This window comes from Aspergillus glaucus (assembly GCF_001890805.1).
Source record: "Aspergillus glaucus CBS 516.65 unplaced genomic scaffold ASPGLscaffold_33, whole genome shotgun sequence".
NCBI lineage: Eukaryota > Fungi > Ascomycota > Eurotiomycetes > Eurotiales > Aspergillaceae > Aspergillus > Aspergillus glaucus.
In genome coordinates this window covers 137,083-161,602 of record NW_019170485.1, presented here as the reverse complement: position 1 = coordinate 161,602, position 24,520 = coordinate 137,083, and the positions used below count along the sequence as shown (strand labels likewise).

The 24,520-nt window shown below is 48.7% G+C and overlaps 15 protein-coding genes and 2 non-coding genes across 17 annotated transcripts; 10 read left to right on the top strand and 7 right to left on the bottom strand.

Moving 5' to 3' along the window:
• Positions 1 to 319: 319 nt before the first annotated feature.
• ASPGLDRAFT_1507392 (uncharacterized protein) lies at positions 320 to 535 on the top strand (the record flags this gene model as incomplete). The annotated part of the gene is made up of 1 exon (XM_022542183.1): positions 320 to 535. A coding segment is annotated over one exon (213 nt), but the record flags the coding sequence as incomplete, so codon positions are not given.
• An 883-nt stretch (positions 536 to 1,418) lies between these two features.
• On the bottom strand, positions 1,419 to 1,984 carry ASPGLDRAFT_181289 (uncharacterized protein; the record flags this gene model as incomplete). Its single annotated transcript, XM_022542991.1, has 1 exon — positions 1,419 to 1,984. One exon carries the CDS (start codon positions 1,982 to 1,984, stop codon positions 1,436 to 1,438), a length of 549 nt encoding a protein of 182 aa, XP_022395960.1. The 3' UTR covers positions 1,419 to 1,435.
• A 191-nt stretch (positions 1,985 to 2,175) lies between these two features.
• Positions 2,176 to 2,514, top strand: ASPGLDRAFT_40123 (uncharacterized protein; the record flags this gene model as incomplete). Its single annotated transcript, XM_022545177.1, has 1 exon — positions 2,176 to 2,514. One exon carries the CDS (start codon positions 2,176 to 2,178, stop codon positions 2,512 to 2,514), a length of 339 nt encoding a protein of 112 aa, XP_022395959.1.
• A 2,902-nt stretch (positions 2,515 to 5,416) lies between these two features.
• On the top strand, positions 5,417 to 5,777 carry ASPGLDRAFT_52886 (uncharacterized protein). Its single transcript, XM_022547856.1, has 2 exons — positions 5,417 to 5,495; positions 5,552 to 5,777. Exons 1-2 carry the CDS (start codon positions 5,443 to 5,445, stop codon positions 5,709 to 5,711), a joined length of 213 nt encoding a protein of 70 aa, XP_022395958.1. The 5' UTR covers positions 5,417 to 5,442; the 3' UTR covers positions 5,712 to 5,777.
• Positions 5,778 to 6,688: 911 nt separating this feature from the next.
• On the top strand, positions 6,689 to 8,521 carry ASPGLDRAFT_137340 (uncharacterized protein; the record flags this gene model as incomplete). Its single annotated transcript, XM_022541523.1, has 1 exon — positions 6,689 to 8,521. One exon carries the CDS (start codon positions 6,689 to 6,691, stop codon positions 8,519 to 8,521), a length of 1,833 nt encoding a protein of 610 aa, XP_022395957.1.
• Positions 8,522 to 9,230: 709 nt separating this feature from the next.
• ASPGLDRAFT_1062616 (uncharacterized protein) lies at positions 9,231 to 10,386 on the top strand. Its single transcript, XM_022539505.1, has 2 exons — positions 9,231 to 10,291; positions 10,343 to 10,386. The coding sequence occupies exon 1, from the start codon at positions 9,450 to 9,452 to the stop codon at positions 10,086 to 10,088; it is 639 nt and encodes a 212-aa protein (XP_022395956.1). The 5' UTR covers positions 9,231 to 9,449; the 3' UTR covers positions 10,089 to 10,291; positions 10,343 to 10,386.
• Positions 10,387 to 10,698: 312 nt separating this feature from the next.
• Positions 10,699 to 11,097, top strand: ASPGLDRAFT_137280 (cupin domain-containing protein; the record flags this gene model as incomplete). Its single annotated transcript, XM_022541516.1, has 1 exon — positions 10,699 to 11,097. One exon carries the CDS (start codon positions 10,699 to 10,701, stop codon positions 11,095 to 11,097), a length of 399 nt encoding a protein of 132 aa, XP_022395955.1.
• A 1,204-nt stretch (positions 11,098 to 12,301) lies between these two features.
• ASPGLDRAFT_40120 (uncharacterized protein) lies at positions 12,302 to 13,842 on the top strand (the record flags this gene model as incomplete). The annotated part of the gene is made up of 4 exons (XM_022545176.1): positions 12,302 to 12,374; positions 12,442 to 12,772; positions 12,824 to 13,237; positions 13,302 to 13,842. The coding sequence occupies 4 exons, from the start codon at positions 12,302 to 12,304 to the stop codon at positions 13,840 to 13,842; spliced, it is 1,359 nt and encodes a 452-aa protein (XP_022395954.1).
• Positions 13,827 to 15,478, bottom strand: ASPGLDRAFT_159431 (MATE family efflux transporter). The gene is made up of 2 exons (XM_022542436.1): positions 14,757 to 15,478; positions 13,827 to 14,697 (listed from the first exon to the last, which is right to left on the bottom strand). Exons 1-2 carry the CDS (start codon positions 15,465 to 15,467, stop codon positions 13,885 to 13,887), a joined length of 1,524 nt encoding a protein of 507 aa, XP_022395953.1. The 5' UTR covers positions 15,468 to 15,478; the 3' UTR covers positions 13,827 to 13,884.
• Positions 15,479 to 15,797: 319 nt separating this feature from the next.
• Positions 15,798 to 15,953, bottom strand: ASPGLDRAFT_137241 (ankyrin repeat domain-containing protein; the record flags this gene model as incomplete). The annotated part of the gene is made up of 1 exon (XM_022541512.1): positions 15,798 to 15,953. A coding segment is annotated over one exon (156 nt), but the record flags the coding sequence as incomplete, so codon positions are not given.
• Positions 15,835 to 16,687, top strand: ASPGLDRAFT_61989 (uncharacterized protein; the record flags this gene model as incomplete). The annotated part of the gene is made up of 3 exons (XM_022548502.1): positions 15,835 to 16,067; positions 16,142 to 16,546; positions 16,600 to 16,687. The coding sequence occupies exons 1-3, from the start codon at positions 15,982 to 15,984 to the stop codon at positions 16,685 to 16,687; spliced, it is 579 nt and encodes a 192-aa protein (XP_022395951.1). The 5' UTR covers positions 15,835 to 15,981.
• A 161-nt stretch (positions 16,688 to 16,848) lies between these two features.
• ASPGLDRAFT_t169 lies at positions 16,849 to 16,936 on the bottom strand. The gene has a single exon. It is a non-coding gene; the product is annotated as a tRNA-Asp (tRNA).
• Positions 16,937 to 17,240: 304 nt separating this feature from the next.
• On the top strand, positions 17,241 to 18,057 carry ASPGLDRAFT_30021 (alpha/beta hydrolase; the record flags this gene model as incomplete). Its single annotated transcript, XM_022543905.1, has 3 exons — positions 17,241 to 17,448; positions 17,511 to 17,653; positions 17,713 to 18,057. 3 exons carry the CDS (start codon positions 17,241 to 17,243, stop codon positions 18,055 to 18,057), a joined length of 696 nt encoding a protein of 231 aa, XP_022395950.1.
• A 39-nt stretch (positions 18,058 to 18,096) lies between these two features.
• Positions 18,097 to 19,872, bottom strand: ASPGLDRAFT_85994 (putative proline racemase; the record flags this gene model as incomplete). The annotated part of the gene is made up of 3 exons (XM_022550357.1): positions 19,748 to 19,872; positions 18,617 to 19,322; positions 18,097 to 18,551 (listed from the first exon to the last, which is right to left on the bottom strand). Exons 1-3 carry the CDS (start codon positions 19,778 to 19,780, stop codon positions 18,097 to 18,099), a joined length of 1,194 nt encoding a protein of 397 aa, XP_022395949.1. The 5' UTR covers positions 19,781 to 19,872.
• ASPGLDRAFT_t168 lies at positions 19,615 to 19,701 on the bottom strand. The gene has a single exon. It is a non-coding gene; the product is annotated as a tRNA-Pro (tRNA).
• A 629-nt stretch (positions 19,873 to 20,501) lies between the features above and the next one.
• On the top strand, positions 20,502 to 23,931 carry ASPGLDRAFT_137224 (a-pheromone processing metallopeptidase Ste23; the record flags this gene model as incomplete). The annotated part of the gene is made up of 2 exons (XM_022541510.1): positions 20,502 to 20,732; positions 20,797 to 23,931. The coding sequence occupies 2 exons, from the start codon at positions 20,502 to 20,504 to the stop codon at positions 23,929 to 23,931; spliced, it is 3,366 nt and encodes a 1,121-aa protein (XP_022395948.1).
• An 82-nt stretch (positions 23,932 to 24,013) lies between these two features.
• On the bottom strand, positions 24,014 to 24,506 carry ASPGLDRAFT_1061501 (uncharacterized protein). Its single transcript, XM_022539503.1, has one exon. The coding sequence runs from the start codon at positions 24,375 to 24,377 to the stop codon at positions 24,096 to 24,098; it is 282 nt and encodes a 93-aa protein (XP_022395947.1). The 5' UTR covers positions 24,378 to 24,506; the 3' UTR covers positions 24,014 to 24,095.
• Positions 24,507 to 24,520: the final 14 nt, after the last annotated feature.

Sequence of the window (24,520 nt, the reverse complement as noted above, 5' to 3'; positions counted from 1 at the left end):
GGAGATTGATAGGCTTCGTGAAAGGATTACATCCACTATATCACTGTTCAATTTGCTAATGGGCAAGATAAACCAGTGCGATTTCCTTTCTAGGTTGCAATTTTGAAAATTCTGGCTTTCTTACATATTTTTTGAGCAGAAACCTATCCTTGGAAATTTGAAATGACATTCGACTTTTGCTCGAAGAATCCTATGAAGACTCTGCAAGGGATTCCCTTTCATGGATTAGCACCATCGATGGCTCGAAGCGCCATGCTGAAACATTGAGTGCTCGATAAACAGGGACAGGAACTTGGTTCATCAACAAGAAGGAGTTCCAGACATGGTTCATTATGAGAAGCAGCTTTTATACTGTCCCGGTATCCCTGGAGCTGGGAAAACAGTGTTATGTTCCGTCGCCATCGAATGTTTAGAACAGTCATTTGCAAACAACAACGACATTGGCATCACATATATTTTCTTCGACTTCAGACAGCAGTTGAGTTTGTTTGAGATCTTAGCCGCACTTCTCAGGCAACTTTTACAAGGAAAATCAAAGAAATCAGTGACTTGGTCCCTGGGAAGGGTGCCCAAAGAGTCGATGAAGTTGGAGTGGATTCAAAATGAGGGGGAGACGGATGTACCTGGGAAGTACAAAACCTGTTGCTCAGGGCTTCAGGGAGTGACTGAACTGGATGACTTGGAGAACGCCTTGGCAGTATTTGTTCGGGAGATGTGGATGCAGAGACAAGGAAAGCAGACACCGCAGAACCAACGGTATCAATTGGAAGAAGACAGCTCATGGGTCCGGGACCTCGTGGTACAGGTTCATGGATCAGTGGCTTGTTGGCGAAGAGATGGCAAGGATCCCACAGAGTTGGACCGCCTGGTTAAGGAGGTGGTTAGATGTAGCCCCGACTGGCAGGGTGATACAGGTGTCTGGCGGAAGGATTGTGTATGGATACAGGAAGGAGATGGGGGACGAGGCGCAGGCCCAGGACAGTATGTGGGGGAGCTCTTGTTGATTTTACTAGGGGAGCCCAAAGCAACCAGGGCACTGCTAAAATTCCTAGCAAACACCAGCATAGCTCTACCTCAGGGATATCTACAACGGGCGGTAGAAAGAGTCCGGAAAGATGAGGAACGGAGACTGGAAGCATTGGAGGAGGCAAGTATAACATGAGAGAGCTAGCCTAGGCCACACTCACCCTGCTCTGAAAACACAAGGAGAGCACTGTGCTCGAAAGCCCTGCGCATACAGGCGGCCTGGGGCAAGGAAAAGGATTAGAAAGACTATAGAAGGGGGTGTTGCCTCAGGAACTTATAGGGACAAGAGACCGTAGAATAGCTGCTGGCCTCGAGTCCATGAATCATGGTCTGTCAAGCTCTAGGGCTCGGTACGGACAATAAACTTGATTAAATAATGATAATAATAGTTTGTCTTGGCATATACCTTTCAACTGTCCCCGTCCAATACACTAGTGAAATCAAACGCCCTGCGCTCAGCCTGCATCTTCGCGAATTCCGCGTCAAAGGGCAATTTCTTGCCGTCATAAGTTGTTGCAAGACTTTGAAAAATGAGGCGACGGGTATCAGCCGGTGCTCTGGTTCGAGTATCGATGCTTTCTTCATAGACGGGTCTGGAGCGTTCGGAGTCGGTCCAGACAAGTGCTCTGAGGAGGCCATCGAATGTCAAGTATGTGGGCAGGGAGTCATAGAATGGTGCTTGAGAAAGGTATAGAAGGCTGTTGTAAACCAGAGCGCCTGCTTGTGCCATGGATGGTGGTAGGACTCCGGCGGTCTGGAGGAAAGAGATGAAGGTGGACCGGGTGATGATTTCTGTGCCATTGTCGTTTGTGCAGAGAGAGTTGAAAGTCTTGCGAAGGTGTGGTAGTTCCTCGCCCCTTAGGATACCAAAATCCTTGATTCTTTGGCTAAGTATGTTGAGGATAGCGTCGGGGGCCAGGATACCCTTTTTGACTAACGCGGCGATAGCTGTGGACATTTGTTGGGGATCCATATCGCATCAAGACAATTCCAAAATCAATAACACTTTTGAAAATAAAGAAAATAGCGCACTGGAATTATGTTAAGAAACAAAAATTCGAATTCGGGAGTAGTTGATGTTTTGTTTAAACGATTGTCGTTCTGAAGGCTGTCAACACCGAGGCTGACAGTGGTCTTCCCTTCGGCCCCATGAAAAATATTCAGAAGAAGTACGGCTTCGACTATATCGCCCTTGCTATTGGGAAGGCGATGGAGAAGAAAATGACGACAACGATGACCGGTGGTAAAAACGATAAGGCTAAGAAGACTGTTCGCGACTTCGATGCCCATATGTATCACTTGAAGACGTATGAGGGATTAAAGACGAAATTCGAGACTCCCAGGTGGGTCTACCCAGCCAAGCAGAATGGAAATGACAAGGTCAAGATTGAGTTTGTGAAGACTACAACAGACAAGAAGATTACCTCTGCTAAGAAGGCACGCCGGCCGGTTAGTTGGTGGGTGGGTGATCAGCCTTACTCGTTATGAGCTCCTTAAACCCTTGCTCAGTGTGTAGCTGGACCACTAAGCGTCAAGAGCATTGCGACTACGAAAGGTACATAAACCTGCGAGCTTGTGGAATAGCTGGTCAATGGCGTTCATTATGAATAGATTTCTGAGTAGATTGGACAGTTTACAAGTAAGATTTTGGCAGTAGGGGATGACTGATTGCTCTGGATCAAAGGCGGTATTTCTAACGTCGCCAGCCGCTTACTCTCGCACGACCCAAAGTCGCTCATTAGTGAGCTGGGAGTGTTGCCAAATTAGAACACGCATCTATCTTGTTGATTCCTGATTATGAAAGACTCGTGCCCCAGGAATCAGATTTGTGGAACTATCTTCGCTGATGATATAGATTCAAACTTTGAAGCATGATTCTCCAACCCATTCGGATGTTCCGTGTTGGACTTGAGAGATAGATGTTAAAATAGGCGTGCAGTAATTCAACTCACTGGCCGTGGGACCATAAGCCCACAGATAATGTCGATTTTATGCAAGGCGAGCATGGCAAGAACAAGGAATCTCCACAGCTGAGCTGAAAGAGGCCCGGAATAGTTACTATCGAGCCATCCGGAGGGCGAAGCGCATCTGCTGGGAAACCTTCCTGGAAGGGGCAACAGACCAGCCAAGCCTTGGGGACACTGCAAGGTGCTGGCAGGCTCTGGGCTATACAAAGCCCAGGGCAGCTGCAATAACCCCAACACTGCGTGGACCCCAGGGACAACTCGCCAGCTCCATTGATGAAAAGGAGGCCCTGGTTCGGGAGACAGCCTTCCCCCAGACACCAGGGGTCAACCGAGAGGTTGAGATCCCGCAAGGGTCCTGGCATGGCCAGGTAGATGAAGGAATAGTTAGAACAGCACTATTCCACCAAGCAGTCCAGAAGGCTCCAGGAATTGATTGGCTGAACTTTCAGGCTCTCTGGCTCTTATGGGATTGGGACTGTTAGGGGTTGAACTTGAGTTGTCTTAACTAAAAGCTACCCTTTATCGTACAAGAAGGAATCGTTGAAGAAGAAACAAACGGAGCAGAAGCGAAGGCAGTCTTTTATGGACATCCGGGGATGACACTCTTTCCTTGGAAGTCAGGAGTCGTACGAAGGAGTCACCGCTAGTCCTTGTATGCAGAGGGTTCGTATGAAGGTCGTCAATAATTGATTCAGAACCCTTGCAGGTTGCGTTCCGTGCTGGCCTTGGCCGAACCTGTCATCTTTTGGGTTCGTACGAGAACCCCATAACACGTGAGGCCAAAGAATCATACCTCTGAATTGCCACATCACCTCTTATGGCCACCCTCAGCAAGATACAACATTCTGGCCAACAACCAGTGCCAAGGAACGCAAGGGAGCGACGCATGTGATGGGCCACCAGCCCAGACCATGATCCTTTAACATCACCATTAGAATGATGGGAGTGACGAACTGCAATTTCTCAGGACAAGCTGGAGATTATACACCCACATGTGACCCCACCTTGGTGGGCAGGTCTGAAACCCCATATAGCAGAAACTCAGGAAGCTGCTCTTGCAACTCATAATGCCATCTTACACAGCAGAGCTGATATCATTGTGTACACAGATGGCAGCTTGACAGAACAGGGAGTTGGAGCAGCAGTAGTTTCACCTAGAGTTGCATTCGGCGCGGTTTGGCGCGGATGGAGGGTGCCCTCCATCCACGCCGCGTGGATTTTGGATGCTCAGGCTTGGATCCGCATCCGCGCCAAAATCCGCGTGGATTGGCGCGGATTAAGCCGCAAAAGCCGCAAGATTCCGCGCTATGCCTATTTAGGCATACACTAAACTAACTGCAGTTAAAGTCGGATTGGATTGGATTCGGATTCTCCAAAGTCCAAGCCGCAATGTAATCCATGACAGACATACAACAGCATCAAGAATTGACTATTATCAATGCTCCATTACATTTGTATCATCTATATCAGTCTCATTCTGCTATCGACCATCTCCGAAGCAAAAATAGCCATATCTTTATGTACATTCTGAATTTGCACAAACATTAATATTGACTCCGTAATGTCTACCCATATATATATATATAATACCCGGCATTCCGTAGTATATGAGATGGATTAGTTTATTGGCCAACAACATCCATATCCAATTGAAATCTATAACAAAGGCATTTCATTGTATATTAATCATTAAATCCAACCATAGTTTGATTAAAAAATTGGCCAACTGCTAGTTATTTACTAAATTACAGTAACATATTGTAATTGGATCTTGTGGATAATCCAAGCCGCAAAATCCACTCCAAGCCACTCCATTCGGATTATCCGCGCCGCTGCGGATCCTGCGTGTATAATCCGCAGCCGCTTCGGATTCTGGCCCATTGGATCCGAATCCGCGCCATTGCGGATTCGGCGCGGATTGGCGCGGATTTTGCGGCTTCGCTGTGCCACTCTAAGCAGTAGTTTCACCTCTGGGGTGCCAAGCAGTTTGCATTGGCTCTCAAGCTACCCACACTGTATATGCAGCAGAATTACAGGGCATAAAGATGGCACTTACCCAAATATGCAACTCAAGTGGACTGGAATCACAATGTTCCTATCAGACCTGTACAGCAACCATCTTCACAGACAACCAGGCAGTGATACAGGCATGCTCAGCTCCAGGAAGGTCTTCTGGCCAATATATCCTGAGTGATATTGCATGCACTGCATCTCAACTACAGGAATGTGGCTGGGATATACAACTGTATTGGCTCCCAGGTCATGAAGGTGTCTATGGCAATGAGTGTGCTGATGCTCTTGCAAAAGAAGCTGCTAATTCCCCAGCTCCCAATGGTGTGGAAGAGCTCACTCTCATGGCCAGCATTTGAAGAATCCTCCACATAGAAGCAGCAAATGCATGGAAGACTGAATGGGCTGCTTCCCCCCATGGGAACTCCGTCTGTTGTTTATGGAAAGAACCCTCAAAAGCACCAATGCAGCTATACCAAGGCCTCCAGAGAGCTGCTACATCAGTCCTCATTCAAATGCAAACTGGGAAGATTGCACTGGCCAGTTACCTTGGTACCTTCAAGGCTGTGGAATCAACTGAATGCTCCTGTGGATGTGGCCTCCAAGACATACACCATGTTCTCCTCCACTGTACCAACCAGGCAGGACCCCAGATGCACCATCTTACACAGGGATCAAGGCAGGAGCTGGATTACCAGGCCTACCTAACACAGCCAGACCTGGTACCAAAAGCAGTGCACTTCATGCTTGAGACAGGCCTCCTAGGCCAGTTTCAAACTCTACCAACCACATACTGAGTCACAACAATAGACTTGGGGAAACCGGCAGCATAATGCAGCCAAGGTTACACGCTTGCAGAAGTAGGGAAGGAAATGAGATAGTATCCAACAAGACCATGGATCCTCATGGCCATGGGAACAGCGGCATGAAAACCAGCAGCACGGGATATACAACACGTGGAATGAGATATCAGGATATGTGTATAAAGGCGACGATGTACATAGCGACTACCATTACGGCGGCTTCCCCGGCTGCCCCGCAGGACCTTCCGCCACTCGGCCTATAGGGCTGACAGATGCGTGTATGAATAATAATAATAATAATAATAATAATAAAGTTCGGAGGAATCAGTATGCAATTCCTTTAATAGAGCATGTTGAACTTCGGGGCGATGAAAACATGCCTTTTGCATAATCTCTGCACATTTTCTCAAAAAGAAAAAGAAAATATAATAAGATTTAGCGAGTCTTTCCTCTCATAGTGCCGTCAATATCCTGTCATTATCGGAAAATAGCTAGCTATACATAAAGTACGCTAGCCGTTTTGGGACGCTACATGACTCACAACTGCCTTCGTGCAAATCCAATTTCTCCTTCCCTGATTTCGTTCTTACAAGCTTCTATCTTCCGGCTACTCGAACCTGAGAAATATCCTACAAAGTGAGAACATCGTCCCTTGTCCAGATATTAATCGTTTACTCACATTCGTCCAGACCAACTACAGTACATCCTCCCACGACGATCACGACGATCACGACGACCAACCCTTCCCCGAGGACGATCTTCCCCCGTCTTTTGTACAGACTCCCTGGGGGACGACACGCTACCTCTGGTATTGCCCGCCAAATCGAATTCAACCCGCAACATTGTCGTGAAAAAAAAAAAAAAAAAAAAAAAAATTTCACCATGGCTCAAAATTGGGCGTGGTTGCCCACTCCGCCAGATTCACCACGCAAACGCCGGCAGCAGTTGCGGGAATCCGAGGAAGTGTCCGGCATGATGCAGATAGAGGACTATATTTACCGCACAGACTCCTATCGATCTACTAGCATGCAACACCCGCCACCACTCCCGTATCGTACAGAACCTGCAGACCGTCGAACAACAGAGGAAGTCGAAGCTCTGGGCACCGATATTTTTGCCATTCTCGAGACCCACGGCTTTCCACGGGCGAGAATGACAGGGATGCCCGTTGTTCAGAGGCTTTTGAAACCAGGATACCCGTCATATAACCCCACTACGGTACTCCGCATTGTGTACAGAGACATAAGGCTGCCTAGACCTATGGGTCCGGCCAAGGATGAACTACTTGACCTTCTACGGCGGAGTGGGATTGCAAATGTCGAAGTCGAAATTCTGGATATCGAAAAGACTTTCCGCCCATCTCTTTTCGCCATCTCTGCCACTGCACCGGAAGTGAGAGAGTACGAGAGTTCTAAAGCCAAGATGATTGAGGTACTGGAGAACACACTTAGGGGAGCGTGGAAGACAATGTGCATGTACCAGTTCGGTCAAAACAAGAGGAAGTCATCTCCGACGGTAGTCATCACTGTCGACCCTCGGGCTAGGTGCAACTGGCACAAACTCATGCTAGAGTTGAGAGAAGTCCAGCCGATGGTCTCCCACCTGCCTGTGGAATTCCTCCCGGGTGGGCTGGGGGACCTCGCCGGTAACTCTCAGTTTGATAGTATGCAAGATTATGGAATCGCGCAAGTTGGGGAGTCAATAACTGTTGCTGGGGAACAGGGTGGGGGAACCTTGGGTCTTTTTGCCCATTTAACCTACGGAGAGACAACCTATTGGGGGTTCCTCACCAACTTCCACGTCGTGAGGCCTGCGAAATCCGCCGAAGCGGACGTGATAAACAGGGCGAACCGGCACGGATCTTCTTTGCATATCGATGACGGCACAAGGTGCCAAGTTGTGAGGTTCGCACCAAAGGATATTACGGAAACCGTTTTAGACGGACAACAGCGCGCCGAAGAGTTAAAGGCGGAACTTCGTGGCCTTCACCAACGAAAGTACTACCTGGAATTGAAAAATACTCCCATCCCACGCGACATTAATACCAGCACTACCGAGTACGAAAAGCTACTCGCACGCTACGAGAGAAGGCTTGGAGTGGCGGCTACAATGCCGACAGGTATCGGGCGCGTGCTGCTTTCAAGTGGTGCCACAATGTGGAACAACAGAGTAGGCGATTGGGCCTTTGTCCAGATGTTCGAAAACATCACTTATCAACCTTTTACTTTCCCTACAATCCCGTCCCCTCAAAAACCCTCGAGAGGACTAAACTATCAGGAGGGCATGCCACTAGCTGGCTTTGGTGAAATGAAAGCAAATGAATGGTACTTCAAAGTTGGAAAGTCGACTGGACTTACGAGTGGTGTTTGTAACGGTGTGCAGGTGTCATGCCGTTGGAATGCGGGGGATAGTGTGCGCCATGACATGTCGGGAAACCAACTTATCGTCGAGCCGAAAGTGACGGAAGAATTTGTTATTCTGAGCGAAGTGGGCGACCACGTCCAGACCGACTTTTGTAAACCAGGAGACTCTGGTTCCGTGCTAATAAACCGTTGGGGACGGGTCTGTGGTTTACTGTACGGCTCCACTTACACGTACGCCGGAATCGATCTGAATGTTTATGCTGGACTGGCAATGACTATGCCGGACGTGAAGGAAACGATCAAATTGAAGTCACGCAACAATGATGGCCAACACGCAGTTCTGGAGTTGTAGCTGTTGCTTGTCGGATCGCCCGGGCTCGGTTTGTCTTTTACAAGCACCCTAGCGGGTAGTGGTGAGATCGTGTGTCTGGCATACGTTAATAGGGATCACTATTTTGTTGCTCTCGAAATATTGTTTTTTCATATCGCCATTTCCTTTGTTCGACGCCCCCCTTTTACCCTACCTTGTCATCCCCCTCCCTTCCCCTTCCCTCTCACCCTTGCCTACCCTACCAAGATAATATGGGAATATGGTTAAAAACTTTCTTCTTGCAGGGCATGAAGCTCGTCCAGGGACGGTTCCAAATCATAACTTATTCATCATTTGTCGACGAACCCAGCAGCGCTGGTATGCTCCGAGGACACATTTGCACTGCTGGCACAAATAGTGAGTTAATCCACCTCCAAATTAATTCATGATCATCATACTCAACAATCCTGTATAGTGAGCGGAGTCCGGGCCGAAATATCAGGGGCTGAATCCTTCGGAGTCTCAAATTAATCCAACAACACTGTAGCCTCGCACATTTTATCAATCACTAAATTTCAAGATGGTTCTACAGAAAGGCCGTGGTTTACTACACAAAATAAAGGGATATTTCAAACACAAAAGAAACCCCTCTTCACCTTATTCTATCGCCAATTTATCCCCGGAACTGGTGCAAGTGATTGCCGCTTTTTTAGACGCTCCAGAATTTTGCTCCCTACGATTGACCTGCAGAAAGGTCTACAAGAGCACATCAAGTTATTTTGCGCGCACTTATCTTCGAACAGTGAAGATGGACCTTTCTTTGAATAAGTTGCAGACACTGGAAAGCGTGTCGTAGAATCCAAGTCTAGCACCACTGGTCCAAAAGTTGGTAATCCAAGTACCAGAATATGGTCTTAGTCCTCTTGGGCATGGGATTTTGTGGAGTCGACATCCTTCAGGTCATATTTCTATGCCACAACAAGGAATCCAACAGTGGCAAGATGTACACCAGCGCCTAGTCCACTGCAGGTCTTTCCAGTTAATTCGCAACAATCATTATGAGACTTATGAGCAGGGTAGCCTTCTGACTCCCAGTGATGCCATCACATTGATTCTCAACATCATCATTAACACAGGAATACCTGTGGTGGCATTCTCTGTGAATTATAGGCGAGGGGTAGGAGCAGACTACCTTGTCACTGAACGCATCAATGCAAACCTGCAGCAATCAGAGTTCATCACTGCATGGTCCAATCTCCAGGAGCTCGGTCTCAATTTTACAATGGAACGAACATTGATTGTTGACTGGGCTTTCCAGCTCATTCAACACGCAAAAAATCTACAAAAGCTTCAAATCGATTTTGATCATGGCGACGAAACAAATTCCTTTATCAACCGCCTATCGTATGCGGATTGTCTGTCTCACCTAAAAGAACTAACGCTCAAAGCTACATCAGTATCCAGTGAACACATCAGGCGTTTCCTCCGCTATCATCAAAACCTCCGCAAACTTTCCCTTCGTGCTATAGTCCTGGAGAATGTCTTCCCATTCTCAGATTCCTACAGCATGAATCCCCCACACTTGAAGAAATTGAAATTTTCCACCTAAGAGACGGACGCAAACTCGTTCATTTTCCAGGAGTGTCAGCAAATCCTATTATCGATGAGGCACAAGGCACAAAGTTGTTTGAAATTTTGAATACGCTAAATGCTCGCGAAGTAAACAAAAACATACAACAGCCGGGATTCGCTGGTGGTCACCCACCCAACTACTAACCGGCCGGCGTGTGGCTTAAGTACGGCTGAGCGGACGGGAAGCCCTGTTCTCCACACCCTATGGTCGTATGTACTAATTTTCTATAGGAAGGGATTTTATATACTCTGTAGCCAGAACTAAGATGCAGACAACAATCTGTCCTGAACTCCCGTGGCTGGTTGATCTTCGGTACTTATTACGAGAAAGACTTTATTGGTGGACCTGCTATGCATATGCTCAGCTACCAATAATATATTTCTTGATCTGCAGGCCGTGAATTAACCCCTCATCTCACTTCCCACAAATAAAAAGACTGAACACTCTTCGTTAATCTCAAAAAAAGAGAAAAGTCCCGGAAAATCTAAGCATTTCACTACCAAATTCCCCCAAGGTACTTACTTTTTCATACCTTATTGCATAGTCCCTCAATCTAACAATTAACCGACCCCTCAACAGAACCACAATGTCACAATCAATCATCATCCCAGCCGGCTTCAACCCCGATGGTAAATGCCTGCAACCCACAGACTGCTTCACCGGCAAGGTCTACTTTGACGCCCTCCACTCCGACCAACAAACCTCAATCGCCAACGTCACCTTTACCCCCTGCGCCCGCACACACTGGCACACGCACCCAGATGGTCAATTCATCAGAGTGGTTTCTGGGAATGGCTGGGTTTGTGACAAAGGGGGTGCTCCTCAGAGGTTGAGGACAGGGGATGTTGTTTGGGCTCCTGCGGGTACTACGCATTGGCATGGCGCGGATGATAACAGTACCATGACGCATTTTGTCGTTGGGCATGGGAAGACGGCTTGGCATGATGTTGTTTCAGATGAAGAGTATGGGAGAAAGGCCCTATAGATAGTGATATCACGTTGTATCATTCAGCACGTGATATAGCTTTATCTTAACCTCAATTACTCTCTTTACAACAACAACAACAACCACGATGACAATGGCAATGTTGGTAACTCCCACAGAAATCCTCAGCCCTTCGGTTCCCGGTCTACCAAGCAAAGACTTGGTCATAGCTCCCTGTAAGAAAAAAAAAAAAAAAAAAAAAAAAAAAAAAAGGCTCCGATTGCAATACACTCGTGTACACCTGCCGCGGAAAATGTCTTCTTCATTAAACTTAGATTTTCTAGCTTTTGATGGATGTGTCAGGAAATTCTTAGGGCTCTTTGACTCGTCAGATGTATGCTTTCAGCGAGCGTTATGTGGAGGTCTATCAGTCACAGATTCTTCTACGGAGATTGCTGCCCAGACTGGCCCGTATCTTGAACGCCTTTAGGGCAGTCTTTCGGGAGGAGGACGTGGATTCCGGACAAAACCAACTCCTCGGTCATATGATCTGGGCTCAAGGATGTACCATTTTCCCGCGCTGAACAGGATTCTTTGGACAAACTCCTACGAGAATTTGCTGGCGATCTTGAAATGTGGGCAAGAACCCAGCGCTGGTACATTTGTTTTTCTAGTGCTAGATCCCCTTTATGCCGTACTAACCAAAGGAAAGGACGCGAGATTGGGTCAGTATTGCCTCTAGAGACTGGTTTAGTGGTGCAGGAAAATGGAGTCAGGAATCTGCCAGTCTAAATACTGCACTCATGAGGTCAGCAAAAACAAAAACATACAACGGTGGTCACACAAGCAGGGGTGAGCTTGGGTGAGTGCACTATAGAGAGGGTGAGCAATCACCACTTGCAGGGGAATCCTTCGCTTAGTACTAAGTATAGCTGCAAGGTTGGCAATTCAGCCCCCATCTAAGACGATCACCACCACAGCCCAGCTGAAAACTTTGATAACCACAAAAGTTTCTGTATCAGACTAATCATTGGTGGCCTCATGAAGAGCAAGCAGCCTTGCGGTTGGCTAATAAAATGGTCATGTTTCATTCATTGTGAATCCCCAAATTTGAACCTTTGCATATCTGCCACGTACTTCCAGGCCACCGCAACTGTGTGGTTTGCGGTATGGTTAAAGACAGCAACACCAGTACTCCGTACGGAGTACTCTTAACCTTTTCAATTTTCCCCTCATTTCTTGACTGTTAACACTGTATCGAATGATGTCTAGGGCCTCTGGAGGCCACTGGTGTGTCCTCACAGCCGTCTGCACTCTGATGTGGGGAGTTTACTTCAGTAAATAGAACATCTGCTACTTGAAGTGTTCTGTACGGATCTAATACTGGGAAACTTCAAAATATAGTATACGACCTCCCGGCATCACTATCAACTCCGTTGCAAGTACATTTAGGTCTTTCTGATTCGAAATATGCCTACCTTGTATCCGCGCTGTATACCGCATACGCGGCTCCAAATTCGATCCTCCCCTTCTTCTCCGGACCCCTCGTGCAGCGCTTCGGCGAGAAATTCGCTCTTTTGCTGACACTCACGAGTGTGGTTTTCGGGCAGTTGATATTTGTACTCGCCGTGCAGATACGGTTCCAGTCGGGAATGATCCTAGGCCGGATCTTGCTCGGGCTTGGGGCTGAGGTTATGGGGGTATTGGGAACTGAGGTTACCACGCGGTGGTTCAGGTCCGTATATTTTACTACAGGTAATATCTGTTATTGCTAACGCATAGGCAGAGATAAGCGCCTCTCGCTGGCATTGGCGATGAACCTCGCATCGTGGAGACTAGGCAGTGTTACCAATTCGATTCTCGTTCCGCAGCTGGCCAAGGTCCATGGTGTTGTTGCTGCGGGGTGGATGGGCACTGTACTCGCGCTTGGGGTATCGATTCTGAGTGCGACTTACCTGGTGTCTATCAGGGACTCTGTGAGTACAGAAACAGACGACGAAGAAGAAGGAGACGTAGGAAGAAGAGAACGAGATTTCAGCATTCTCACCTTACTCTCCAAATGTCCCTGGATATTCTGGCAGCTAGGACTTATCTGTATGCTGGGATACGGCGGCATCAACACATTTACAAACTCAGCGCAGCGATTCCTCGCGTCTACGTTCTATGGAGGTGATCAGCGCGCTGCTGGTTCGGCGACAAGGTAATTTGCAGACATAATTGGTATCTTGTGCACTGTGCTCCAGAGCTAATGAGTGTACCTACAGTATTCCATATATTCTATCAAGCGCTCTCGTTCCTCCATTGGGCCTTTTGCTGGATCTACCATTATTCAATCACTATCCCGCTGCTCTAACCATTACTAGTTTGCTAACGTTCTTTGCGCATCTACTATTTCTAACCAGCACTGGCATTGGACCAGTTCCCCCACTGTGTTTACTGGGCATTGCATATGCGCTTTCCGGGGTTGCATTCTGGACCAGTCTCACACAATGTCTTATCTTTGTAGGCAAGACTTGGTCTGCTGTAAAAGGCAGAGGGATAGTGCAAGATGCGCCCGACAGAGGGTATGGGACGATCGACGCGAATCAAGACAGCAACAACTCTGAAAACGCTCAGGAAGTGATCACGTTCGGATTCGGGGTCATGACGAGTCTCATGAACTTGGCTTCCGGGGCTGTCCCAATTCTCCTCGCTGGTGCAGAGAATATCGCCGGATATGCTGGTTTGGAAATGGTCTTTCTTGCACTTGCGGGTTTTGGATGTCTGGCTTCGGCGCAGTTGGCGTGGATGTGGAATGATATTTAGATTTCAGTCTATAGAATTTATATACTTAAAGAGACGACAAGGTCAATTTTCAGCAGCAGACATGCTTTGCTGTGCATCTTGAACACAACGCTTCCAACTGACCCTCTTAATAAACGCCAGCTCTATCCAAACCACTACACACAACGCCAACAGCGTCCCAATCCAGAACCCCGAAACATTCCACTCAAGCCCAAATGCGATCCCAAACCCAACTGGGAGACCAAGGACACTAAAAGCACCTGTCTGCACCCATCCCGCTACATCCTGCCGTCCAATGGCGCACAGAACCCCGTTGCTAATGGTAGCGACGCACTCCACAACATGACAGACCGCACACATCGGCAAAACGCTCAGAACCATCTCAATCACATCATCTTCCTTTGCAAAGACACGCGCAATGTACCGTCCAAACACCAAGAGTATGGACATACCAAAGCATCCAACACCGACGGCAACATACAGTGAGACACGCGTGGCTAGCCTCGCTGCATTGGGGCTTCCGGCGCCGATCCAATTCCCGATGCGAATTCGGGATGACGTGGATATAGCGAATGGAATATGCCAAAAAATGTTTGAGACGGTGGAGAGAACGGTCTGCGTTGCGAGGATGGAGGGGCCTAGGTACGACGCGGCGTAGGTGTTAAGGCCGTAGGCGAGGGTCTCGACTTCGACGGTTAGGAGACTAGGGATTGAGAGGCGGATCATGGGTCCCCAGTTGCGGAAAGATTGCTTCGTGAACCCAGTCCAGCACTTGTCTAGAGAGAAGAAGTAGACATGGAGGAAGAAAGTGAGAGCTATGAGGTTGTCTGTCAGGGCCAGGGCTATGGGGGCGCCGATAAAGCCCATTCCACGGTTCTATAAATGTCAGATTTACAACACTTCTGTAATCCATGTGAGGAGAAGCGTTTACTTACCCAAACCAAAAACCAATTCAAAAAAGCACTAATCGGCGTACATATCAACAACACATACATCCCCGCCGAATAGCACCCCTGTGCCTGGATATACCTCCTCCCAGCCTCAAACGCCGCATATCCCGGCATCCCCCAAGCCGCGATATGCAAATATTTCCCCGCCAGCACAGCCGTATCCCGCTCCGGTATAATGTGCAACAAAATCCCTTCCGCGCACCACCACAGCGCCGCCAGTGGAATGGTCACCAGGGTCAGCAAAAGGGCCATTCGCTGTAGATGCACAGAGGTGAGATGCTTCATGTCGGACCCGTAGGACTGTGCGCATAGCGTATCCAGGCTCGTGGTTAGGCCATAGTATACAGCGTAGCCGGTGGCGTTTGCTGTGAAGCCGGCGAGACTGGCGGCGCCGAGTTCGACGGTTCCTAGGTTCCCGACGGTGATTATGGTGATGGTAGTGAGGGAGTATTCGAGGAGGAGGGAGAGGACTACCGGAGTGGCATTTTTGGCTATAGTTTTTGCTTCTGTCGATATTGTAGTTGTATTTGTGCCGTTTATCTGGAAGGTTGTTCGCTGGGAAGATTCAACGCGTGTACCTGTCTCGGCCTCTGCATCGTCGTCACTGTCTGATGGTCGCTCTAGCCTGGTATATTGGGTCTTTTCGCGCAGTGTCGACCCGAAAAAGTCGTGGAGTATCTCTCGGATAGCTTGCATTTTAAGCTTCGAAAGGCTAATGAAATGGTACTGAGTGCTCAAGATTTTTGACACTGCTTGAAAAGGGATACGGATTCATATGGCACGTCATATTCTTAGAGATGCCAACGCAAGGAGGAATGATCGGGAGTGCACATACCACATAGGTGAGCTGTAATCAATATACATAGTTCCAAAGGAGGTTAGTGCTAGATCGACGCCCCCTTCTGATGTTCGGGTCCCCAAATTTCCTATTTAGGTATAGCAAGAATGAAAATCATTGAAATTAAGTACCGGATTACGACTATGATGTACAAGGCTATTGGGGGAATTGTACGGTGTACAGTCTCTCTAATCATTATTATTTACTTCTTCCAATAGAACTTGAGCTACTTTCTTGTGTCCGTTTTCAGAGGCATGCATCAAAGGTGTCCATCCATCATCGTCCCGAGAATTAACATCAACACCACCACATGCCAGAAGCAGTCTCACAATACTTTCATAGCCCTCTTGAGATACATTATGCAGTCACGTCATGCTACTTCTTCTCTATCTTGTTCACGTCCTTCAACTTCGGGTGTTTCATCTCAACTTCACTACTTTCAGTTTCATCAAAATGGGGTAAGTCGCAATAAATAACCCTTATCGGAATATACTAACATCACTAGATACTCCCACTTCTGAGAGATCAAAAGAGACCTCGACAAATGGCAAGCCATCTGGCCCCAGTTCATCGAAAATGTCCAGTTAATCCTCGCATACTCAGGAGATGGACTGTCCGATGCCGACAGATATGACTGGTTTCGTGATTATGACAGCCGCGAGGGTCATCATTCTTACCGTTACCGTGATTGTGTTTCTTACAGTTATGACTCTGACGACTCTGACGACTCCGATGATAACGAGCCGCCTTCTTTCGTTGCCTATGTAGACGAAGGAATTAGTATCAACGGAATCGGAGACGACGCCCACGAACCGTTTACTTGGTATCCCGATAGGGATCATGGGGGTATAAAGACTGCGCACAAGCCGTATGATGATGTGGTTACATGTATCATGCTGATAGCGTATATGCTGATGCCAGATGCTTTTGAAATCCGGTGAGTTTATATTTTCTTTGGATTACTTTCCTCATTGAGACTGACTTTTATAGTTCTAATGGTGACCGGGGTGACTGGAAACCTGGGCTTGTCTGCCTGAACCAACATCGTAGACAGTTCTGGGCATATAAACCGTCATGACCAGAGGCAGGAACCAGACTCCTACCTTATCTGCCCCGTTCGAATCACGATAAAGAATGAGAGGGAAGGAAAAAATAAGATAAAAGATAATCAGATAAAGCGACCCTCTTTGCATGCGGAGGAAGAAAGAAAGAAAAAAAAAAAAAAAAAGCAAAAATAAACTCCCCGACTGGGAATCGAACCCAGGTCTCCCGCGCTTGCAGTTATTAGGCTGACAAGCGGAAATCATGACCACTAGACCATCGAGGACTTGACATTTGTTGGTTTCCATTTAAAATATATAAGGTTCCCTAGCCAGTGCAACCCTAAGCATAAGATACGAAGTGCATCACTACTGGTGACAGGGATGCATTAGTGTGTGATTATATGCTGGTACTGGCACTTTTAAATTTTAGTATGGGTTCGTAATAAAGGATAAATCGCTGTTTGCGGTGTGAGGGGCGCTCAGCCTTGTCTGTCCCTTGTATATATATCTCCGGGGTCTACTCCGGAGTTCATCACCGTACCGTACCTGCGTATATTGTCATTCCTACCAGAAGGCAAAGTGAGGAAAATGTCCAAGCCAGCCTTTGTCTTTGCCCCCGGCGCCTGGCACCCAGCCAACTCTTTCGACAATGTGACATCGATTCTCACAGAACAAGGCTACGAATGCCGCTCCATCGCCTTCCCCTCCGTCACCCGCGCAACCGAAATCAAAGATGCGTTGTTGACCGAAGATATCGCTACCATCCGAAGTGTGATCGAGCCGCTCGTCGATGCAGGTCGGAATGTTGTCCTCATAATGCACAGCTGGGCCGGTGTACCCTGTTGCTCGGGGTTGCAGGAGCTGACGAGGGCCGAGAGACAAGGGAAGGCTTAGATGGGGGAGTTGGCTATTTATTCTTCATCAATTCGTTTTTCGGCAATCTAGGAGAGAATTTGTTGGAGTTTTTCGCTGAGATGAATATCAATTGGTGGGTTGTGAATGTATGTCCCTAGTCCCGCTTCCCTTGTTTTTCGACTACATTATGTTAACGTGGGCACAGGAGGAAACAAAAACCCTATTCCCCGATGACCCAATCTATCGCTTCTACTTCGACCTCCCCGCGGCCGAAGCCCTGAAATGGGCTGCTGCCCTGCGGCCGCATGCGTTGCTCAGCATGGGGGTACCAGCTACGGGCGCCGCGTGGCTCGAAGTCCCGTCGACTTACTTGATTTGTACGAAGGATAATGCAATTACTCCAGAGTTCCAGCGGAAGATGGTAGAGCGTGCGCAAGCGGAGGGCGCGAATATGAGGACGGTGGAGATGAAGACAGGGCATAGTCCTTGGTTGGTTGATGCAGGGGTGTTTGTTGGGCATTTGTTGGATGCGGTTAGCACGGGTATGTGATGTAGTCTGACAGAGTTTATTATATTTTGTTAGTGATATCTATGCTACAATGTTCATCGTAAACCCACTCGAGGAAGTCACGTCGCCGTCCTCGACGACGAAGGTAGACGTCCCTGTGTAGAACGCTTGACCTTCTACTTGCACCACCACAGATTCAATGGGTTTCCCCTCTGGTCCATCTATCGTAGCCTTTTTGACAATCTCAGCGCTAAAAGCACCCGCCTTAAAATGGTTCGAGACAAGAGAGTTATATGCCCAACGTTGGCCAATGGGCCTTAATCCCTTTGCATGAGCAAGGGCCATCCGCGCTGTCACGCAAGATCCCGTGGGAGATCGATCGATTTGGTTCTCAGCAAAATAGCAAAGACCAGTCTCTGCGCTGACCACGTTGTCTGATTTGTAGCCCGTGTTGGGATCGACGATCATCACAGAGTACAAGAAGGATAAACGCTCGTCTTCGGGGTGCTGAATCGCAGACTTGATTCCAGGGTCGACTCAAGATAAGGCTTCAGCTTCTGCACGCATCGAGTCACAGCATCCAGATCCAATTTTTTCAAACCATTAGAGAATCCTAGCTCGCACGCATTAACAATAGCGTAGAATGCACCGCCGTAGCTGACATCCAAGCAAATAGAGTCCTTCTTATCAAGCTCCGGCCACCGAATTTCAGCCGGAATCGGTACCTTTAACAGAATCGCACTAGCAAAAGCCGGCGTGGACAAGAAAGTCACCGGCCGCGACGCTTCAGACTTTCTCCCATTTGGGGCAACAGGCACGGTCACTCTGACCAATCCACAAGGCGCATGGATATTGACACCAACCGTTTGTGTCTCTGGATCAACTTCCAGCTCTTCCCGCCGCGGGAAAACGGCAAGATCATGCGTATCAACCAAAAACCTCCCTAGTGCGATAGTAGCATGCCCGCACATTGTCGAGAACCCCTCATTATGAATAAACAGGACGCCGACATGAGCCTCTCCAGACCGAACGAGTTCAGTATCCGGCCGGATTATCGCGCCATACATGCCATCATGACCACGCGGTTCAAGCATCAATCGTCGACGGACATGGTCATGGTCGCGCATTGCTTGGTCGCGCTGTTCTAGTAGGGTCCCAGATAACGATGGAAAGCCCGAGTAGACGATCCGGGTTGGTTCGCCGGTGGTGTGCATGTCAATGCAGCGGATGGATTGTGTGCTGGTGGCATTTTCGAGTGATTGTGCTAAGTCCATGTCGATGGTGATACGAGCAAGTAGACTGTAAGGCTACGGCAGAAGTAGCAGTTTGGATGATTGATATCTGGCCGCGGGGTTGAGGGGTTGTCAGATGTGACCCACAAAGGGCGATGTACTACCTAGTACATAGGGCGTAGTGATTAACCTCAAATAACGATTCAGAGTCAGTGTCAGTAGTCGAATACCTACGAAGTAATGTGGAAAAGTGCTTTGATGGTGTCGTATTGCTGAGGAAAAAAAGACGAACGTAATTGTAATGACTATGACTACTAGTTACATCTGCCATTATAATATCTGGCAAAAAAAGAAAAAAGAAAGGTATGGCCCCAATCGCGACTCGAACGCGAGACCTCTTCGATATCAGATTTGTTGACCCGAACGAAGAATCATACCACTAGACCATCGGGGCTATTGATGATGTATGCTCAGTCCCATGTTATATATGCTAAACTCACTGCATATTGAACTTGATCAGAATTTTCAGGCATGTACGTATGCAAGGAGAACAATGTTTATCACGCAATTCTCAACAGTAGTGGTGATGAACACGTTGTGTGACGCTTTTCCTAGTTGGATTTTCTGCCACTTTCTCCTATCGTCGTTTTCTCCCAGCATCCTGTTAGCCTATCAATTCCTTGCAAATCTTGCATCGTTTGACTGCCCCCCAGTTCCTCCCATTATATGGGGTACTCACCGCCTGCCGAGAGAAGCAACATCCTGGTCACCGCCTTCGGTCGATCCTGCCGCTAATGAATAATGGCGGGTTTATCGAACTGGCCCATAGTGGCGGATGCTTTGGTGTCCCCTTTCGCCTCCATTATTGCATCTTGTGCACGTATCGTTGCGCATACTCGTTTGTTCTCCCTTTCTTGCTTATCCGGCATTTTCCATTTGCTCGATTTCATCCGGCGTTTGTCCGCTGCCAATTGAGGTGAACCCCGTGCATCAAGCGTCGTCTTCCCCCATTACTGTACTTGCATGCTTCCAAGGTCCTCTGTGCCTCCTCGCCTGTGGAACATCGGAGGTCGTCTGTATATCCCAGCCAGTCGCTCGCTCCTCCGTCCTAGCACTATCGCCGCAGCCGCGTCTTATTGCTCTGTTCTGCCACGTCCGCCGCTCTCGTATCGGAGCCGTCTTTTGTCCAGCCCGTCAGCCGGCCGTTTCTTTTCCCAGTCTTCTTGCAACCCATTCTCCACACGTTCCGTGACCATGGGGCCAATTGAACGTCTGACAGAACACCTGGACAAACCGGAGGTTGACAACAGATCATACCGGGTGATCCGTCTAGAAAATAAGCTCGAGGCTCTCTTGGTTCATGACCCGGATACAGACAAGGCCAGCGCGGCCTGTAACGTCAATGTGGGAAACTTTTCAGACTATGATGACATGGCGGGGCTCTCCCATGCCGTCGAGCACCTTCTATTTATGGGAACAGAGAAAGTAAGCAGCCCCACGCTTGTTGTCCCTTTCTAGAGCCGAGAACTAACCACTCCCTGTCATAAAGTTCCCTCAGGAGAATGCCTACAACCAATATCTCGCCGCCCATTCGGGATCATCCAACGCCTACACCGCAGCGACAGAGACAAACTACTTCTTTGAAGTGTCTGCTACATCGACTGACGACCATGCGCACAACCACGTCGCCACTAATGGATCGGTCAACGGGTCTACCAATGGCACTGATGTAAAGCAAAATGGGACTGGACAGTCCGAAGAAGCCTCCGCATCGCCCCTTTACGGAGCCCTTGACCGTTTCGCACAATTTTTTGTCGGTCCGTTGTTCCTGGAATCGACTCTCGACCGTGAGTTGAGAGCGGTGGACTCGGAGAACAAGAAGAACCTTCAGAGTGACCTATGGCGTTTGATGCAGCTGAACAAATCTCTGTCCAACCCCAAGCACCCATACAGCCATTTCTCCACTGGCAACCTGCAGACACTGAAGGAGGAGCCGGAGAAACGCGGACTTAATGTCCGCGATGAATTCATCAAACACTATGAGAGGCACTACTCAGCTAACCGCATGAAGCTTGTCGTTCTTGGACGGGAATCGTTAGACGATCTTGAGAAGTGGGTTGGCGACTTTTTCAGCGACGTAAAGAACAAGGACTTGCCGCAAAATCGATGGGACGATGTACAACCATGGTTGTCCGAACATCTGGGGATCCAAATATTCGCCAAGCCAGTCATGGATACCCGGTCGTTGGATTTCTATTTCCCATTCCTTGACGAAGAGTTTTTGCACGAGTCCCAACCAAGCCGCTATATCAGCCATTTGGTGGGTCACGAGGGCCCAGGTAGTATCTTGGCCCATATTAAGGCGAAGGGTTGGGCAAATGGCTTATCTGCCGGTGCCATGCCCATTTGCCCTGGATCTGCTTTCTTCACCATATCTGTTAAGTTGACCAAGGAAGGATTGAAACAACATCGTGAAGTGGCGAAGGTGATTTTCGAGTACCTTGCCATGGTCAAGGAACGCGAGCCGGAACAGTGGATATTTGACGAAATGAAGGATCTCACTGAAGTCGACTTCCGGTTCCGACAAAAGTCCCCGGCTAGTCGCTTCACAAGCCGCTTGAGCAGTGTCATGCAGAAGCCCCTGCCTAGGGAGTGGCTGCTGAGTGGCTCGAATTTAAGAACATTCGATGCCGAGCTTATCAAGAAGGCACTGTCAACCTTCCGGGCAGATAACTTCCGAGCCGTCATTGTGGCCCAAGAATACCCGGGTGACTGGGACCGTAAGGAGAAGTGGTACGGTACAGAGCACAGAGTTGAGAAGATCCCCGAGGACTTCATGTCAGAGATTCAGAAGGCGCTGGCCAGCACCCCAGAAACCAGAACGTCTGACTTGCACATGCCTCACAAGAACGAGTTTGTCCCGACCCGACTCTCCGTGGAGAAGAAGGAGGCTTCGGAGCCATCCAAGACGCCGAAGCTCATCCGCCACGATGACCGTGTTCGTCTTTGGTTTAAGAAGGACGACCGTTTCTGGGTCCCCAAAGCCATCCTGCAAATCACTCTCAGAAACCCGTTGGTCTGGGCGACGCCTGCAAACTATGTGAAATCGCGACTGTATTGTGAGCTTGTGAGAGATGCTTTGAATGAGTATTCTTACGACGCAGAGCTTGCCGGTTTGGACTACAACCTCTCTTCCAGCATGTTCGGCTTCGATATCTCGATTGGCGGATACAACGACAAGATGTCAGTGCTCCTGGAGAAGGTGTTGACAGGCATGCGTGACCTTGAGGTCAAACCGGAGCGGTTCCACGTCGTCAAAGAGCGTTTGTCCCGGGCCTACCGTAACGCAGAGTATCAACAGCCGTTCTACCAAGTCGGAGAATTCACCAGATACCTGACGGCAGAGAGGACCTGGATCAACGAGCAGTTTGCTGCAGAACTGGAATTCATCGAAGCCGAAGAGGTTTCGGCATTCTTCCAGGAAATCTTGCAACAAACTCACATCGAAGTTCTGGCTCACGGTAACCTCTACAAGGAGGATGCTCTCCGGATGACGGATTCAGTGGAGAGGGTGCTACAGAGCAGGCCTTTGCCTCCGTCTCAATGGAATGTGCGGCGCAACATGATTATTCCCCCGGGAAGCAACTACGTCTACGAGCGGACCCTTAAGGACCCTGCGAACGTCAACCACTGTATCGAATATTACTTGTTCGCCGGAAGCAGCATGGACCACGTTCTCCGGGCCAAGCTTCTGCTGTTTGCCCAGATGACTGACGAGCCCGCGTTCGACCAACTTCGAAGCAAGGAACAGCTGGGGTATGTTGTCTGGAGCGGCGCTCGTTACTCTGCCACTACCATTGGGTACCGGGTCATCATTCAGAGTGAGCGCACTGCGAAGTATCTGGAGTCTCGTATCGATTCCTTCTTGAGCGACTTCGGAAATAAGTTGGCGGACATGTCAGACCAAGAATTCGAGGGCCACAAGCGCAGCGTTATCAAGAAGAGACTCGAGACGCTCAAGAACCTGAGCTCCGAGACCAGTCGTTTCTGGACGCATATTGGCTCGGAATACTTTGATTTCGTGCAGAATGAGGTCGACGCTGCCACCGTCCGAACACTGACCAAGTCGGACGCCATCCAATTCTACGAGCAATACATTAATCCTCAGTCTATCACTCGGGCCAAGCTCGCTGTGCACCTGATTGCACAGAACGGCACTCACCCGGAAGCCACAAGTGTGCCGGAGCGGAAGTCCCAGCTGGTTCTGAACATTGTTGAGCAGCTGGAAACCGCCGGATTCGCAGTGGACCCGAAACGTTTGGAGTCTGCATTCGCCAAGGTCGATGTGTCGACCGGTGACAAGGCCCAGATCCTGTCCACCCTTAGCGCATTCTTGTTGAATGAGATGAGCCTCTCCGAGCAACAAACGAAGTCGGCACTCGAACAGGCCGAACGCTACCTGGGCTTCCAGTTGAAGCATCTGGGCTTCGAGTCGAGCGATGAACACAATGTCGAGGACTCTGTTGAGACCTCTGCTGGGGCCAATGGCATCAAGAAGCGCAAGGTCCAGGGTGTGACCTACATCACTGATGTGCCGGAGTACAAGGCTCGTCTGGCTGTCAGCGCTGGGCCTCATGCTGTCACTGATATCAGTGAATTTGAAGATTTTGATGCTAAGCTTTGATTTATCCTTATGTGACACGATGTGGATGGCATGCTAGAGAGCAATTTTATTTCATGGTGAGTTGCATTTTGTATCTCGGTGCATTGGTTCGGCTGAATTGGGGTGATGATAGGGAGTCGTTGGGGTTTTGGATAATGAATATGATGAGTAGAGTGAAATTAGATTCAGCCATAGATAATGTCTTTGCATTTAGTCTTTGAGACTGTGTGCCTTTCATTCGTGTGTCCTTCGTAGTCTCTATGTATGTATCTCGGCTCGGCCAAACGTTTCCGCGGGCTCGGAGCTCCAGGTGTTGATCGCAGCACCGACTTGCGACGAGCATCAACCCTGCGACCTACCAATCCTTTTATTTTCTTGTTATCGTGATAATAACAGAGTGACTGCTTGCAATTAAACCCGTGAAATAGCCCAGCCACCAAAATGGCAACCACTACAGCCACAGCCATGCAAAGCTCTCGCCCGTACGTCTATTTACTTCATGAGATAGCAGCAGTTACCAAGAATCATCATTCGATCTCAAGTAACTAACATACGCTCAATCATAGACCAACCCTCCCCAAAGACTTCTCCGCCCAGCAACCGCAGACCA